The 17,345-nt window shown below is 42.1% G+C and overlaps 4 protein-coding genes across 4 annotated transcripts; all 4 read right to left on the reverse strand.

The window, feature by feature from the left end:
• Positions 1 to 275: 275 nt before the first annotated feature.
• LOC145457610 (ficolin-1-like) lies at positions 276 to 2,268 on the reverse strand. Its single transcript, XM_080335828.1, has 2 exons — positions 2,225 to 2,268; positions 276 to 588 (listed from the first exon to the last, which is right to left on the reverse strand). Exons 1-2 carry the CDS (start codon positions 2,266 to 2,268, stop codon positions 276 to 278), a joined length of 357 nt encoding a protein of 118 aa, XP_080191954.1.
• A 310-nt stretch (positions 2,269 to 2,578) lies between these two features.
• On the reverse strand, positions 2,579 to 4,265 carry LOC145457611 (microfibril-associated glycoprotein 4-like). The gene is made up of 5 exons (XM_080335829.1): positions 4,048 to 4,265; positions 3,936 to 3,994; positions 3,805 to 3,873; positions 3,555 to 3,651; positions 2,579 to 2,778 (listed from the first exon to the last, which is right to left on the reverse strand). The coding sequence occupies exons 1-5, from the start codon at positions 4,106 to 4,108 to the stop codon at positions 2,579 to 2,581; spliced, it is 486 nt and encodes a 161-aa protein (XP_080191955.1). The 5' UTR covers positions 4,109 to 4,265.
• A 1,198-nt stretch (positions 4,266 to 5,463) lies between these two features.
• LOC145457950 (uncharacterized) lies at positions 5,464 to 6,480 on the reverse strand. The gene has a single exon (XM_080336241.1). It carries the CDS (start codon positions 6,472 to 6,474, stop codon positions 5,704 to 5,706), a length of 771 nt encoding a protein of 256 aa, XP_080192367.1. The 5' UTR covers positions 6,475 to 6,480; the 3' UTR covers positions 5,464 to 5,703.
• A 1,468-nt stretch (positions 6,481 to 7,948) lies between these two features.
• On the reverse strand, positions 7,949 to 9,298 carry LOC145457612 (uncharacterized). The gene has a single exon (XM_080335830.1). It carries the CDS (start codon positions 9,296 to 9,298, stop codon positions 7,949 to 7,951), a length of 1,350 nt encoding a protein of 449 aa, XP_080191956.1.
• Between the last annotated feature and the right edge of the window lie 8,047 nt (positions 9,299 to 17,345).

Raw genomic sequence — 17,345 nt, forward strand, 5'->3', positions numbered from 1 at the left:
CCTGGCCTACGGGGACGAGATCTAGTCGTAAAGCATTGGGATTCTTACCTAACAAAATTCTGTTTTAATATATTTGACCACAAGAATTCCAAATGGGTCCACTACAGAAATCATACACTGCGCCTTAAAATGCGCAGTTTATTTTCTGTTTCGCTGCCTTCGGCAGCTCAACACCGCGATCACTATCTTTGAAAATCGATCACCACGAGAGGGCGTTATCAAAGTTTATTCAGCAATGCAGTAGGTGTGACGTCACAGAGCCACAGAAGTCAATTTCACACTCTTTTTCGGAACTTCATCTTCGAGAAGCTCAGGTCGATAGAGGTGGTGACGTTACACAACGCGATTCCCTTGTCGCCTGTTTTGTTGAAATTTCCGTTCAGGTTGCTGGCGTAGCAATGGTCATACCACCAGGCTCCTTCGTAACGAGAAGCGCAATTCACTGACGACCAACGATCGTGATCCGCGCCCTTCGTTGAGAATTGTTGATTGTTGTGATATGCGAGACGATCTCCGACGGTTGCATTCCCGGAGTATCCGGATACGTGCAGCCTGTACTTGTCGGATTTGGGGCCGATGCGGAAGGAGCTGGAAATGAGGATGAAGATGAAAAAACATGGAAGTTAAATTGTGAGTCAAATATCATCAACGAGTCAACGAGCCTTTGTTCGCCGACTTTTATTCCTCCAATTTTTTTGACCAACGTATACGTGTTGGAGGTTTATCTGGGCTCCTCATCGCCGACCTCGCTACTACGGCAGTGCATTGAAAAGCCCAGACTGAAAGTGAGCCGTGCTACAAGTCGGCAGCAGAGACCACGATGGGGACACATGGGAGCGAGAGAGAATGAAGAATGACTGCGAGAGAGATTGAAAGACGTTCCCAAGAATACTAAAGCAAAGACCAATGAACATTATGAAATTCATGTCGTGGAGCACAAGGCGTATAAAGGCGATAAGCTCCACTGTGCTGTGCCCATAATACATACATACATTCCACCAATTCATATTTCATAATTTAAATAGTATATTCATATTGAAATGAACCCGAATATTTTCGGCTGACACTCGTCAGGGGTAATCGTCAGCAACTAGTAGAGAATTGGAAAGAACATTGTATATCAACAATCGTATCACAAAATATGACGTCACCAGCATGGAATTTCGAATGAGAGAGCGTTCAATGTACTATTTTTAGGTGGTACACGAACTCCTTTTGTTGACAGAGTTTTGGTTGGTGTATTTTGATAAAAGTTGATTCCAAGGCACACAAATGGAATTGTGAACGGCCTCGCCCTACGATTCGAAATCGGTCGTCTCGATAATTATTCGCAGAAATCGGATTATCCAACAGATGTTTGCCGATGGCAGAATTAATGGCCTTTGATCGATCAGCATCAATCTTAAGTGGATGAGTTAAGGGTGAGCTTTTCACTGAGCGTGTTCTGATAAATCTGGGGACATGTTGGTTTATGCGGTCCTGCAGACGTCTTGACGTTCTTCCCACGTAGCCACAATCACAGTGGCACCTATATTCGTACACTACATTACTTTGTTGAAATGCAGGAAGCATGTCTTTGCGTGTTGAAGGGAGCAGTTGTGTTGTTGTATAAATCACATTGGTTTTGACTGTGTCGTAACACTTACTGACAGCAGAAATCAATTGTTTTTCAAAGCGGGTGGAAATGGGGCCAATCCAAGGTAGACGGATATAAACATCTTTTATTGTTCGTGCGGTGGGCTCTGTTCGTTTTTCTGCGTTGAATTGCGTTAATTTACTCTCCATGCCGCGGCTGATGACGTGTTCAGGGTAACCGTTATCCAGTAAGGTTTTTCGGATGTAGTCAAGTTCTAAACTCAGTTTGTTACCCGAACATATCATCAACGCTCTATGCACGAGTGTGCCTATGAGGTTAATTTTTCTGCGCCGAGGACTAAATGAATTCCAGCGAAGGTATTGGCCTGTGAATGTCGGTTTCTTGAATACAGACGTTTCAAATTTGTTGGTATTGCGCTTTTCAACTAATACGTCCAGAAATGATAATGAGTTATTGCGTTCTTTTTCTATTGTGAATTGCAAGGCCGGGTGAAGCGAGTTTAAGCGAATGAGAAATTGGTCACACTCCGATTCATTCCTGAATATGACAAACGTGTCATCTACGTATCGGCGGTACAATAGTGGTTTGGCGGACTCACGCTGGGAGAGAAGCTCGCCCTCGTAATACCCTACGAAAATGTTGGCCAAGATAGGTCCCAGAGGACTACCCATGGCTAAGCCGTCTATTTGGCGAAACATGACCTCGTTAAAGCTAAATTCCACGGAGCAAGTTGCCGCTTGTAAAAGTTCAACAAAGACGTTACGCGGGATTGATGGTGGTGGTAACTTACCACCGTACAGCGCGTTGGCACAAATATCAATAGTCTCATGCCACGGAACGTTCGTAAAAAGACTAGAGATATCAAATGAGCTCAGAAACACGTCTGGATTCGGCAAATCCAGGTTTCGTATTTCACCAGCGAACGTGAACGAATCGCGAACACATTCCGTGCCGTACAATTTCCGAACCGGTTCCAAAATGTCAATAACCCATTTTGCCAGCTGATGGTGAGCAGACCCGATCATGGAAAGTATAAATAGGTCTCACTGGGACATTGTCTTTGTGAACGAATCGAGCTTGCCTGTATTTTGCCACCCAATGAATTCCTTCATCTCTCGTGATCATGTTGATTTCCAATTCCATATTCCCGTCCTTTGTCATTTCACGCAATTCCTGGAGCCCTTGAGATTATTTTGCAAACCAACAAAAGATGGAGATTATTTTGCAAACCAACAATATATGATGATCTGGACAGATTTATTCAATTCTAAATTTTTATTCACACTACCTGCGAAGAGCATCGGGACGTGCTTGCTATCGCTATAATCGACAATCCTGATCGGGGTTCAAGAAATAACAGCATGCAACAAAGTGACTTATAAAATTTGGCCCACCTGAAGATGCATTATCATTTATAACTTGCCCTAAATTTTCGAAAGCAATCCCTCAATGAACCCTATCGGTGAATCTGATCACATGGGCTGAGAGAGGATATTCGATAGCAATATATGTGATACTGCTACTATTAATTACGGAATTCATTCGTGAATCTGAAAAATTATCCCGCTCCGCGCGACAATATGCAATCCCAGCATATATCCATAACATTGCGACTCGCAATTTCGGTGCGTACAATAGGCTTTTGTTAAAAATATAATAGTCCAGAGTTCACCGGGAATGGATATATGGACAGATTAACATAGGTATTTTGCGTCCAGTTAGTTCATTACGGCTATGCCCTGGAATGTGCCCTTAGGCTACATAAGTAATTGAAATCGGCCGTGATTAGCAAAAAGGTTGCCTGCCTCTGTATTAGATGATGTGCTCTTTTTGACATGACGATAAGTGTAGGGGGGGTTGGGGCAGGAGAGCAATATTTTTGACCATCCCCGAGGGGGCGCATGTCCCAAAAGGTTGAGAACCGCGCTGGATTACATGAAATTCAAAACCTTCCTACCGAGCCAGAAATCTCCATCACGATCCCCGAATCCTTTCTCATAATCATCCCAACCTAGGTAGAAATCAACGTTTCCGTGTTTTCTACGCTGGAAAACCTGCAAGCAATTCGTCAGGCAATCAAAATCTCACGAATTCTCCAAGTTTGAGGTTCAATGGTTCAGAATTTCATGTCCCGACCTTATCTTAAACCGAGCTTGTTCGTTACGTTACAGACGATGGAATTTTCAAAGATTTCAAAATCGACTCACAGTCCATTTCTTCTCTTCTTCTGATCTGCGTTTAAGATCACTCATTATCTCCGACATCATGTCCGCACCCTACATGAAATGTACACGGAGTAGAACGTTTGTCGGAGACGTAAAGCTACTTGCATACCCACCCCACAATACCCCTCTGAGATCCATTTGCCGTCGACGTAACTTCTCGAGCAAAATTGCGCTGAAAAAGAGACATTTCAATCCGATTTGAAATGGAACACAATTTGTTTGTACCTGACGAACGCGAGCAGACTGCTATCACAAACATACTGAAAATCCAATACTTGAGCGACATTTTTGGAACTGAATTTTATAGGACAGATGGGGTGGGTAGGTGCGCAATAACATGCGACCAACTTCAACTAAGTCACACCCCCAAATGTCTATCATAGTTCCGCGTGCAACAATTTATTAGAAATTTCATTTTTAGATACGCAATCAACTTTCTATCAAGTGCAAAACGTATGTAACTGTGCATGTGTGCAATGACGATATGGTGTGTTGCTTCAGCGCCGACTGTAATTTCGAGGAAAAGTCAGACTCAGACCATCGTTGTCGTTTATTAAATACGTAGAATCGCAATTATCAGGAAGCTCACCTGATGATGCAAACAAGGAAACGTTGACTTTCGAACAAACTGTACGGTTTTGGCGTGGAATTTTCCACGACCTTCACAAAACGGGCAGCAACTATTCGTATCGATAGTGCAGCGGTTCTCAACTATCCATGCATAACAGACGACATTATTGTAACAACGACAGATGCGACGGGCCGCAGAACATTATTGCCATGTATTTGCAATAATTAATTCACTGCATTAACCAGTTTGTTTGTTTTATATTCATAGCATTTCGACTACATTGGTCATTTTACACCAGGCCGCTATTCTTTAATATGATTACGTATTTACCGACTTGTAGCACGGCCCACTCTTAAGCTTTAGGTAAGGTTATATAGTCCGCACCATGCTATCACTGAGTGTTGAGCGCCGCGCGGGATAGATGCGGACCATGTATGTACGAGGAACACAAAAATGAAAATGAAATCGTTTATTAAATACAAAAAGCTCAATGGCGAAAGCGATCGGGTTCTGTCTTGCTCCAATGCGATTTCAGGAACTTTTTTTGACCAGACACGGGGGTCGACTCGGCTCTTTCATCGATTCCGCGCCATTGCGATAACGGACGGAGGCATACTTCGAATTTGGATCCATCAAATCCACGGGCTCACACAAGGCTTCATCTCTGTTGTTTTTTTCGTAGCAGAACAGAATCAGTTTGAAGCAACAAATCTGGTAAAGATTGCCCGAACTTATGCGAAATGCGAAACCCTTCCGTGTGGAGTGCACAGCTGTGAGAGAGAGATGATATTCTTTTTCGCCTGTACCATCGTGGTGCTTTGACGATGGAGTTGCGATACGGCCGTGAGGTTATCTAGTCTGCGCCCCCGTTTTTTTTCTCCTCCATACTACCCGCGATTGCTGAGCGCCTAGCATGATAACTGCGGATACCAATTCCCGATTCTTAGGTATGACCCGACCGGGGATCAAACCTACCGCTCGAGAACCCGGACGCATAACCATTACACTATGTCGCTCGGCGAACATTTCACAGTCATCTTTGCGTAGAATTTGCGATGCCAGCTGAAGTGTCGTACCAGTAAACAGAAGACTCTTGTTTCGTTGGCTTTTACTAACTTAAATCTCGGCGTCAAATAGAACAGTACCACTAACAGTAGCGATTTAAGTAACGGAGGAATAGGAAACTAATGATTAGAAAAGCAATGATTACATGATGCAGGAACGCTTGAATACAATAGAGTATACGAATCACCACAATCTCCCCCACCGAATAAAATTAAATACAAAATAGACACATCAGCACATCAAAATCACTTTACACGGTCGCCGTACCATTCCGGACACTTTCGAACTCTATTATTAGATCGGCGCGGCATTGGCGTATGCGACGAATTGTCCTTCATTAGAGATGTCTCATTTTCGGGCACTTTATCACCCGACGCCTCGGCACGATCATTCGATGTCGGAATCATTTCAGCCCTTGACGTATCGGCTCTCGCTTCCGGCTTCTCCACATCGATGGTGGTAGGGTTCGGAGCCAAGTCTCTCACGGACACGGTGGACTCTCTTCCATCTTCGTGGCGTATTAACGCGTACTTAGGATTCACATCAAGCAGCTCGACCGGGTCGCAAAGCGGTTCTGACTTCGAGGATCTATGAAAACGTCGCAACAGTACAGAGTCGGCGAAAAGTAACCAATCAGGAATCGAGGGTCCAATCATCGAGCGTCTAGTAAAACCAAAAAATCGTTCATGTGGTGTCACGTTAGTAGCTGTACAAAGCAGCGATCGCACGCTATGTAGCGCATCATTCAACACCATTTCCCACGCAGATTCCGGCAGCCGCTCCGTAGCAAGAATCAATTTGCTGGTTCTCCAAATCGTTTGGTTGACGCGTTCACACTGAGAATTACCAGTGGGATGATACGGAGTAGACCTGCTAGTAGCGACACCACGTTTTGTTAAAAATGTAATCAAATCTCTGGAGATAAAGGAGCTTCCTCGATCGCTATGGATATATTCGGGAACTCCTACGAGCGAAAACAGTGTCTTCAAGTTGCGCATCACGGTTGGAGTTGACATATCACGACATGGAAATACAAAGGGAAATCGACTGTATCCATCCACCACAATCAATAAAAACCTGTTTCTCCCAGCCACGGGGCCTTCGAAGTCCATACTGATGCGTTCCCATGGGCGAGTGGCTCTGACAAGCTTATGATGCTCGTTGTTGTTGAAAAACCTAGGCTTCAATTCGGAGCATTGTCTACAGTTACCACAAACGTTACATCTTCCATTGAATCGGGTAGGTTTTTAGATTTAACAAAATGACTCAACCTACGGATGCCCGGATGTCCCAAAATGTTGTGAAGTTCGCGTAAATCAGTGGACAAAGCCGTTAGACTGCAAATCCGAGAGATAGTGTCAGGCGCAATATTTTCTACACCTGGTCTGTGAACAATCTCGTATTCGAAAACACTAAGTTCCAGCTTCCACAGTGTCAATTTAGTATTTTTTATTTTACTGCGATGCTTTTTCTTAAAATGAACGACAGGGCCTTTTGGTCAGTTATCAATCGGAATTTACGACCATGTAAAAGATACCCCCACTTTCTTATAGCATGCATGATTGCGGCTGCTTCTTTTTCGACAGCAGGATAATTTAATTCACTTTTAGAAAATGTTCGCGATGCAAATGCCACAGGTCTACCTCGTTGACTGAGAATAGCAGCAATAGCGTTGTCAGACGCATCACATTCAATTTCAAACGGTTCAGATTCGTCAATATAACAAAGGGATGATTTTATCAAGTCTTCCTTCAGAACATTGAATGAGGTCAGGGCAGGCCCACTCAGTGGAAAAACCGAATTGCTAAGCATTGGTTTGATTTTATCAGAAAAGTTTGGAATCCACTTTGAATAATATGCGAACATACCCAAGATCCTTTTCATCTCTTTATCCGATTTAGGGGGTGGCAACTCAATCAACGGTTTCAGATGATCTGGGTCGGGTTTAATGCGACACCAGATGGCCCAATAGACGCAGTTCACTCACGGTGTAGACGGATTTGTTCTCGTTCAACGTTAGTCGACAATCAGATGCAGCTTTGAGGAAAGCTTGAAGTCTCTCGTCGTGTTCCGCGGCATCTTTACCGAATATAGTGATGTTGTCCAAGTAAGCCAGAGTCCCCTTCAAATTGTATTCGTCGATGAACGAATCTATAAAACGTTGGAAAGCAGCCATACTCCATTGGTGATACCGAAAGGCAATCTGCAAAACTGATAAAGGGAGCCGCAAGCTTCAAAGGCGGTAAACGGCTTGTCAGATGAAGATAGCGGGACTTGGTGATAAGCCGACTTCAAATCAATAGTCGAATATACTTTAATTTTCGACACTTCATTTACGATAGTTTCAATTTTTGGCAAGGGATACGAGTCAAGCGCAGTATACCTGTTTACGGTTTGCGAATAATCAATGACAAGTCTTTTCTTGTGCCTGGAATCCTTCGTAACCAATACCTGAGCACGCCAAGGAGAACGAGAAGGCTCAATTATTCCTCATTCGAGTAAGCGATTAACTTCGTCCTTGATGAACGATTGATCTTCGCGACTATAATTTCTTGATGGGGTGGCGATAGGCTTGCAATTGGAATCTAGGAACCGAAATAGCTGAAGAGGTACTGCCTTAGCAGGGGACAAAGCGCACGATCGACTTTGTATTGTCAGCGGTTCTTCGTTTCCGTCAAACTCGAAGATGACTTTCTTGTGCTTCTTCATGAAATCATGACCAAGAATTACATCAGCGCACAAATCCTTAAAACCACCCCAAATGTGACACCCACATAGTTTCGAGATAGCATTTCGAAAGAAACAGTAAAGGTGCCGGAAACTTCGGCTGTTGATGTCTTGGACGCGAGTGATATAGTAGTAGACTGACGACTGACCTCGTGGCAGGAATCCTAGTTTAATGGCTAGCAACTCGTCCATATAATTTTCGAAAGAGCCCGAGTCTAATAGAACGCCGACAAGAAATTTATGAATTTTAGCTGTGCACGACGCACGCCAGAGACAATTTGGAACTCCTGCTAGAAGCATGCTGGCGGTAGCTCGGATGTCATATGAACGAGGGGATCGACATACCTTTGCAAAATGCCCCTTTCTTCCGCATTTCAGGCATTCGACGTCCTTTGCAGGACAATAGCGCTTGTCTGCCACATGAGATCCGCCACAGAAGAAGCATTTGCGCAGTAATCTCGGTGCTCCAGGCTTTTCTACAGCGGCGGCAGAATCTGTCCCGTGTTCCGGATCGCTTTTCCGAACTGCTGCAATTTCCGTAGAAGCGATGGTATCAGACGAAGGAGGGTTGACATTGTACGAGCTTGCGAACAATTGGGCTCTTTCTAACGTGTCCGCAGTCTGGAAGGCTTTTTGCATAGTTAGTTCATCGCATTCCAGTAATCTCTGTCGAATTGCAGGGGACCTCAGCCCAGTGATGAAAGCGTCTCTTACAGCTTCCTCTTTATGCTTTTGAGCACTTACAGCCAAGAAGTTACAATCTTTAGACAATGTCATCAATTTTCTAGAAAATTCTGACACGTTAACTCCGACCTCTTGCGTTGCAGTTGCTAGCAGATGTCGGGCGTAGACTTCGTTTTTCTTCTTTTTGTAAAGGGACTGCAGCTCGGTAATAGCAGCATCGTAATTATCAATTTCTTCAATAAATGAGAAGACTTCAGGTGATAAATAACCTGACAATATCGCGAGCTTGTTTACATCAGTTGAAGGAGCAGTTATAGCTTCGATTAAACTCTTCAACATCCGCTCCCAATGAGAGAATATCTTCACACTATCTGCAGAGTCTGGTAAAACGTCCAATGTTGGAACTTTAATGTACTTCTCTCCAGACATTACTACAGGCGATCTTTCTCCAAGCAGCGAGATACAATTTAAGTTAGTAAAATTGTCGTACCAGTAAACAGAAGACTCTTGTTTCGTTGGCTTTTACTAACTTAAATCTCGGCGTCAAATAGAACAGTACCACTAACAGTAGCGATTTAAGTAACGGAGGAATAGGAAACTAATGATTAGAAAAGCAATGATTACATGATGCAGGAACGCTTGAATACAATAGAGTATACGAATCACCACATGAAGCTTGACAGTTCTCGATATTGTTTGGTTCACTCTTTCTGGCACACTCCGGCTTTGAAGTCATCAATCGAAAAGGCAGAATTTTTATCCCTGACGAAATGAATCAGCCGCCGAACATAATAGAACGTATCCTTGATACATAAGGATAGGCAAACTGCGACTCACGAGCCTTTGGTTGCGGCTCTTTAATGATTGCATTTTCACAATGCACAATGTACATATACGTTTCGCCATTTTGCTGGTGAGGTTTAACCTGATTATAAATTGATGCATTCTATCACGTACTAACAAATGGGTATTGTTTTCGTGTTGTTTTTGTACTTATAGTTTACGTAACACTTGTAAAATTTAAGGGAAGGTGGCTCTACAGCAGGGGTTCTTATAACCAAGGGTCCGGGGACCCGGTGGAGTACGAAGCACCGAACCAAGGGAGTGCGAGATACATTGTGAAATTAACGCCTATACGCTATCTAGAGCCCAAAATTATTTTGCAAACCAACAAAAAATGGGATTTTCTAGGCAGATTCAGTCAATTCAAAAATTTTATTCACGCTGCGTGCGAATTCATAACTATGGTTTTTTTTATTTTAATATAGGTATAGCATCAGAAGTTGTGTTAAAAATGGACAGGGGGTGCGAGAAATTTTGTTGAAAATCTCAAATGGTACGAGCGCTAAAAAGGTTAAGAAACACTGCACTATACAGGTTTAGACCTTTCCAATTGTACTCTCGGATCGATTTCACATAAACAAACGTTTCACCCGCAACAATGAACTTGATAATTAATTAATTACGGTAGTACAGGTCACGATGCAAAACAAATTTGACTCAATTCCAACCCGTAGAAGCTATAAGTTATTTGAGTTTTTCATTTATAATTCTGAGATTATCCACCGTCGTGCTATTTTTGCAAATCCAGAACTTTCAACTGCAATAACTCCACTTCTACGGGTTAGAATTGAGTCGAATTTGTTTTGCTTCGTTGTTGAAGACAGCCGAACAATTTCATGGGGTTGACGGAATTTTTTTAATAAATTTAAAAAATTAATTGGCTCTGCGGCGGCTTAACTGGTTAACATTGAACCAAATTTGTTGTACGGCGTTTTTAAGGGTAACCTGACAATTTAATCAGCGATTGGGTGGAACACCCTATTGCGCAGAGAATTGTTCCGACTCAACGCTCTGCTGCACTGAATGTCCATTGCCGGACCACGAACTGACCGATCTCACCTTCCGTGACATGCCACCTCATTTTTGTCGCTTGCTGTTTCATATCATCTTCTTTTACTTTACATTCAGTGTGCATGCCTCCTCTTTACATCGCTTAGGACAAGGTGGGTGTTTGATTTCAAAGTCTATAGGCTACTCCAAGTCGTTTCGAGACTTTCCTATCTTTTCATTGTATCGGAATTTTTACACAAAAGTCTGGTGACCGGTTTAGAAAACTGCCGATTCTAAAATTCTCACGGTATATCCTGTTGTGCTGATTTTAAAAAATAGGTCATTTTCCCATTCCTACTGCAGAAATACCTGCTATGAACGATCACATTACAGTTGTCAATTGAATAATGGTAATGGCTGATTTGCATTGGCGTGCGAGCTTCGAGCGGTCATTTGCGCAAGTTTTGCCATTTTGGTTTTGAATCTGCTTAAATCCCTTTGGTGAGCCGTTTTAACTCTTGAAGAGGCGCCCGAAAAGTCTTCGAGTTCAATAAATGTTCTACTACAATGGATGTTGTATTGAAAGCTATATTACAGTTGTCGCGTCATTTATGCCATTTTCCATTTCCTGAAAAAGGAGGGTGCATGGTAGCCCTTGTCACCCCATACACGATACTCGACCGCTAATCAGAATGGCACCAGATACTTACCTTCCATTCCTGTGATTAATCCTCATTCAGCAGCGTGATTTCTACAAAAATCCGCCACAACACGAGCGAAAATCGCCGAAAGTTTCTCAATAATTTATTTCTTGTTCTGATTTGTGATGTAACTCGCGGGAACAAAGAGTTTAACAACACAAACTATACGCATCATAGTAAAACAAACACGCTAATATTTAAATCGGGACGACGACACGCAATCAATTAAGAAACCGCTCTAATTAGGTAAGGAATTAAATGAAAATACGCAGACGATTTATTCACTATATAATAACAGACTGAGAGTGTGTTACAAAGAAACTGCGATATCTAGTGTGAAATCAGAAATACGAGACGTGTAGGGTTGGGCACGGTGATTAGAGAGAGAGAGAGAGAGATGATATTTTTTTCGCCTGCACCGTCGAGATGCTTTGACGACGGAGTTGCGATACGGCCCTGAGGTCATCTAGTCTGCGCCCCCGTTTTTTTCTCCTCCATGCTATCCGTGATTGCTGAGCGCCTAGCAGGATAGCTGTAGATACCAATTTTCGAGTCTTTGGTATGACCCGGCCGGGGATCGAACCCACGATCAACCGATCGAGAAGCCGGACGCATAACCATTAGACTATCTCGCTCGGTACAGTAGTAAATATAAGTATTTCAATTTGAGCATTGGTAAATGTTTTTACGGGTACCGAAATTATACTATCTTTGCGTCTAAGAGTTCTTTACCAACGAAAATTGTAGTTTCGATACTATTTTCATAATGTGGAAGCCTTTAATCCACGACTGGTTGTATCGCAGCATACGAAACATGTATAGTTCGTTGTATAAATGACATATTTGCGAAGGCGTGATCAACCCACAGCATTGTCACAAAGAGCTATGAAATATGAATGCAAAGTGCCAAATATTCTTCGATGTGATGTAGATCTGACATTGTATTCCTTGCGGTCCCATAAAAGGTACATATTTGAACTTGACAGTGACACAAATCATCAAACACATGTCATACTTCTAAATCGAAAGTACGATCGCTCTCTGTATCGTCACTGTTAGGAGGCAATGTCTCTGTTTGTTCGGAGTACAATTTTTTGACGTAATTGACGTGCTCGCATATTCTTTTTGCCGTGTCTTCCGAGTGACACATCACGATCCTCGGCTTTTTAGTTTGATAGCTCAGAGAATGGGTGGACGAGCTCGAATAGCGTATAGACAGTCCGCCGCCGTGACGACCATCCTGTGGAAATAATTACACGCAGGTTTGATATACGCGGAAGTAAAAGCGATTAGTCGGGCTAGGCAGGTAGGACTAGTTCTAGTTGACGATTTTGAAAAATGAGTAGTTCTAGACCTAGTTCCAGTAGCGTATTTTGAAAATCTTGTAAAATGACTAGATCTAATTCTAGTAGCGAGTTTTGAAAAAATGAGTAGTTCTAGTTATAGTTATGAGTTTTGTAAAATGATTAGTTCTAGTTCTAGTTGCGAATTTTGCAAAGTGAGTAGTTCTAGTTCTAGTTCTGGTAGAGCATTTGAAAATCTAGCAGTTTGAACAAGTCCAATAACCAGCAATAACCAAAAAGCCTTACCATTCTGTAAGTTAACAAAGTTGTATGCTAAACAGGTCTAAAGCTAAAAAAAGTCAGAGCCCACTGTTCCAGATTAGGACACGCCATTGACTGCTAAACTACGATATGATAAGTAAATGCTAGATTGCGAAACATCAGTTTCAAACGTTATGAATTTATGATGGACCATATATACGGTGATGAAATATGGGCAACAATGCGGTGTGAACGGAACCACGCAACCCGATACCAAAATTAAATTCACCGATACTTTCGTGAAATCATATTGGTCGCTCCACATCCACTATGCGCGACGAAAATGATGGGCTTTACTCAACTTTTCTGAACATTGAATGTTGATATTCCAGGAAAACAGCCCTGAAATTCCTCAGGCTATCTTCCTGATTTGAGGATTAAACTACTTCTACTTGACAAATTGAAAATAGCGAAAAGTAAGTAAATAGATCACAAAATATTATGAAGTAGAAGTAGAAGTAGCAAAAATTAGTTCTACTTGAGTAAGTACTAGAAGTAGAGGAAAACTACTTGAGTACTTCAAAAAAGTAGAAGTACTTCGTTACTGACCACCTCTGATTTTAGATTACTAGATTTTAGATGACTAGAAAATTCTGGTAATTCACAAAAATGCTCACAGGGTAGAACCTGCCAAGGATGCGAGCGCGAATCTCTGAATGATCAAGGTTCAACCCAACACGAATGTGAACAGAACATTCGAATACTTTGCTAATATTTACCCGAAGTTCAACGTTAACGAAACACACGCACCAACATCACCACCACAGAGGGAATTTCGCCTAGCAAAACAAATAGTAAATGATATGAAGAGCAAGAGCAATTATAAGTGTGTGTGATATGCACCAAAATAATTCATAGAAACCCGGGTGTCGGGTTCGGGTTTACCCTGGTTAAAACACTGCTCCTGATGCAGCTGTCGCTATTGCAATCCCGATATATCAGTATATCCGAGACAAATCGCCGCTAATGCGTAGGAATTCCACGACATGACAGTTGGACTGATATTGTTTGCATTTACATTTCTGAACTGCTTCGCACTTATGTACTCTTCGAGCCTTCCATGTGTCAATAAAGCCATTCCGCTCTCGATTCCGACTGGTTTGGACAACGTTGTCGTAGTGGTCATTAAATATATCTATGATGATGAAATAAAGTAAATTATCTTCGCCAATGACTTGCGACATATTTGATGCGCTGCCACAATCCTCTTGACCAGTGATTCCCAACCGCGGCCCCCACAAAATATTAAGAAATCGAGTATCGACAAAAAATAAAATTTTATATTTATAAAATGCACGTACTTGGCTTGAAGTCTGGAGTTTTTGGGATTGCAGGAAAGTCGTGAGTAGACTGCTAACGTTAGGTCGCTGCTGTTTCAATGCAATGTGCCCTAACTTTCCAGTTGAACGAGCAGTAGCTATAGATATAGGTATAGACATGATCATGACCATAACTGCGGCATACCACACCCTCCAGTGGGGAGGGGCGAGCTCGAAGGGGGCTCAATATTATTTCGTGAATAAGCATAAATTATAGAGTATTTTTTGAAAATTTGTGCATCTTTTTACTCTAGGCGTGATTTCATGCTGCCAAATATCTTGACTTTTGGGTACTCATCCCCCCAAAAATTTATTTATCGATTATTAACAAATTAGCGCCATGTAACATGCGACTCCAAGAAGTATGTCAGAACGATTGGCAGCGAGAAAACCTTGGCCGAAAAGGGCTGTCCTTGCGCTGACCGAATGCTTCGTTATATATACAAAATACTGTCTTGGCAATCTGAACCTCACAAGACACATATTATCCCGCAGGGACAAATTATATTCCAGTGAAGAAATACCAATTTGAAATAGTGTGCGTCTCTTAGTTTAGTAGCCTACGTTTTGGCTATTCTAGATTTTTTGATGTAGCAGACAGGAGGTCACGAAATAACATCGTGTTACGGGGTCGTACGAACGGGTTATACAGTGTCCAATACACCTCACTTAGCTCTACCGGTAAATATGATTACGTGAGAAGCGAGGACAAGAAATTGGTAGCAATATATATGCAATTCCCAATAATATTTACCGAATTTATCATAAATTATCGAAAATTTCGCGCTGGCTCACTTAACGGTACAGCTTATTTCGTGGTAAAAGCGAACGAGGTGATAGGGTTAGGTTTTTCTCCCTATGGGAGCCCAAGACCAAAGTTTTTTTGCGGGGAGGGGTGCTCACGAAGTGCTTTTTTGTTCCTGCCAACGGATATACGCCCGGAGATGTTTAATTATTATTGAGGGGTCTTACCTTTTCAAACACACCTCCCTCGGCTCTTACTGTAAAACTGATCACGTGAGCAGAGAGAGGATAAAAATTGATAGCAAAATATATGCGATTCCCGATCATATTGACCGATTCAATTATGAATTACGGTAAATTTCCGCGCTTGGCGCGTCTAGGCAATAAAAGCTAACTCACTAAACGGCCCCGAAAGCAGCATAATTGGTAGTCCTACAGCTTACGACCCAAGCGTCCGAATAATTTGAAAGCTACTGTCGCACTGATTCCGAAAATACGAGTTGAAATCTAGCCAGGGCAATAAAACTGCTCCGGAATAGCCAACAAAGTCGATTGTTCTGAACAGTGGGAGCGCAGCAACACAATGGCCACAACAATTATGGCCAATGGCTTCGAGCGATTGATCGGAACAATGCCCATTTTCATATTTTGATGACTATTTTGGGTCCGTTTCATTGCCCTGGTATTCGTGCGGCCCCGACCGTACTCTGAAATTCTAAATTTGGCCCCGACACCGAAAAAGGTTGGGAACCACTGCTCTTGACCCTAAACTTTACTTGACTGACTTTTACTTAAGATTAATACATTCTGATTATTTCACGATTTTATCACCAATTCGCGAAGTGGATTCAACACACTCAGTGTTCCAATGTAGATTAATCAAACCTTCTAGCATGGTGGATCTACACTACAGCTTCTATTTTGGACGATGGCGCTAAGTGTCAATGTCGATAGAATTTATTGGCCTGACCTTGCCCGATTAGGCTCGCGGTACCGTTTACATTTACATTATCTTATCTACTGACTCGCGATTATTGCAACGGTCGCCGAGTTCACTATTGCATTTCGAAAGATATATAGGTTTTAGAATTGTGTTCAATTGTGTTCGCCCACATGGTATAAAAAGCCTATATATAGCTATATGTGTTTCATATCCCATAAAACGTATTACTCTCCGTGGCTCACAAAGCCGGACAGCCCTATTGCCTGAATATGCCACGATACTGTTATCAAACACCTGTGTTTGCAAACAACGTTTGTAGCAGTCATGCAACGGAATACCTGAGTTCCTTTGATTTTGATATAGATGATAATAATTATGATTTTCTGCGACCATAAAAAGGACCATTCCATCTCAGAAAATTGGTCTAGTAAGCAGCTCATTGCATTCGCGACAGCGCTCAGCGCGGTGTAAATCGAGTACAACATTTTAATTCAAATTATGCATGTACGTACGTAGGAACGTATAAGAAGGTTGGATTTATGACCGCGATAGAATTCTGAGTTAGGTCTACCACCCGTTTCTGTCCTTTGCGTGTGAATATACACAGTTTTCTTCGCTAGGAGTGTATGCTCAATCTGGCATGATGTAGTCGTACATGTGTCCTCACTTACCCGGTGATAATGAACAGTTAGCACACAGTATCAATATGTTTGTAATGTCAGATTCGAATGACAGATCGCGATGCTATATTGCCACTAGAAAAACCTTGAGAAATGTAAACCCAGTAAACATTGCGTTGCGAAATCCGGTGGCTTGTGGCGTGTACAGCATGCGAGCTTGTTAAAATGTTTAATGTTATTTCAATTTGCCATTTCGACCACAAAGCAGATAGCAAGCGGTCAAACAAAGTGTTATGAATACATCCCGCCCAAATACCGGTACACGCCCAGATATATACGATCAGTCGTAAATAACTAAGTATATTATATAGAAATCTTGAAAATACGCGTATTTTGTCCATTTGCGAAGAGGTAGTCGAGTGAGATGCCTAAACTAAATGTGTTCTGTGACATTCAGAAACACTGTTATAGGTTAATAGTGTTGCTGAAAGTTTGAAACATCAGTATATATGCTGTATGATATTTGGGACTGGGTTTAATGTGGATGGCGATCAATGATCAAGAGATATGCGATGTCCATATTCAAATCATAATCTAAAATCGTTATTGTCGTACCTATAGTGTATTAAAAAGTGTCACACCATTGAACCACAGTACTGTAGGGAAATATAAACCTTTAATAAGCGTCACTTATCCATTCATGGCACAACCA

Source organism: Botryllus schlosseri, chromosome 15 (assembly GCF_051294905.1).
Source record: "Botryllus schlosseri isolate E-star chromosome 15, Bs_hap1, whole genome shotgun sequence".
NCBI lineage: Eukaryota > Metazoa > Chordata > Ascidiacea > Stolidobranchia > Styelidae > Botryllus > Botryllus schlosseri.

Bases quoted from the DNA above. Each gene is read 5' to 3' on its own strand.
- LOC145457610 (XM_080335828.1), bottom strand. From the start codon at position 2,268: ATGGGTAGTCCTCTGGGACCTATCTTGGCCAACATTTTCGTAGG. The intron at 589-2,224 runs GTATTACGAGGG...CCTCATTTCCAG, and splicing joins TTGGCCAACATTTTCGTAGG to CTCCTTCCGCATCGGCCCCA.
- LOC145457612 (XM_080335830.1), bottom strand. From the start codon at position 9,298: ATGTCTGGAGAGAAGTACATTAAAGTTCCAACATTGGACGTTTTACCA.
- LOC145457611 (XM_080335829.1), bottom strand. From the start codon at position 4,108: ATGTCGCTCAAGTATTGGATTTTCAGTATGTTTGTGATAGCAGTCTGC. The intron at 3,995-4,047 runs GTACAAACAAAT...TCTCTTTTTCAG, and splicing joins AGTCTGCTCGCGTTCGTCAG to CGCAATTTTGCTCGAGAAGT. The intron at 3,874-3,935 runs GTGGGTATGCAA...CATTTCATGTAG, and splicing joins TCTCAGAGGGGTATTGTGGG to GGTGCGGACATGATGTCGGA.
- LOC145457950 (XM_080336241.1), bottom strand. From the start codon at position 6,474: ATGTCAACTCCAACCGTGATGCGCAACTTGAAGACACTGTTTTCGCTC.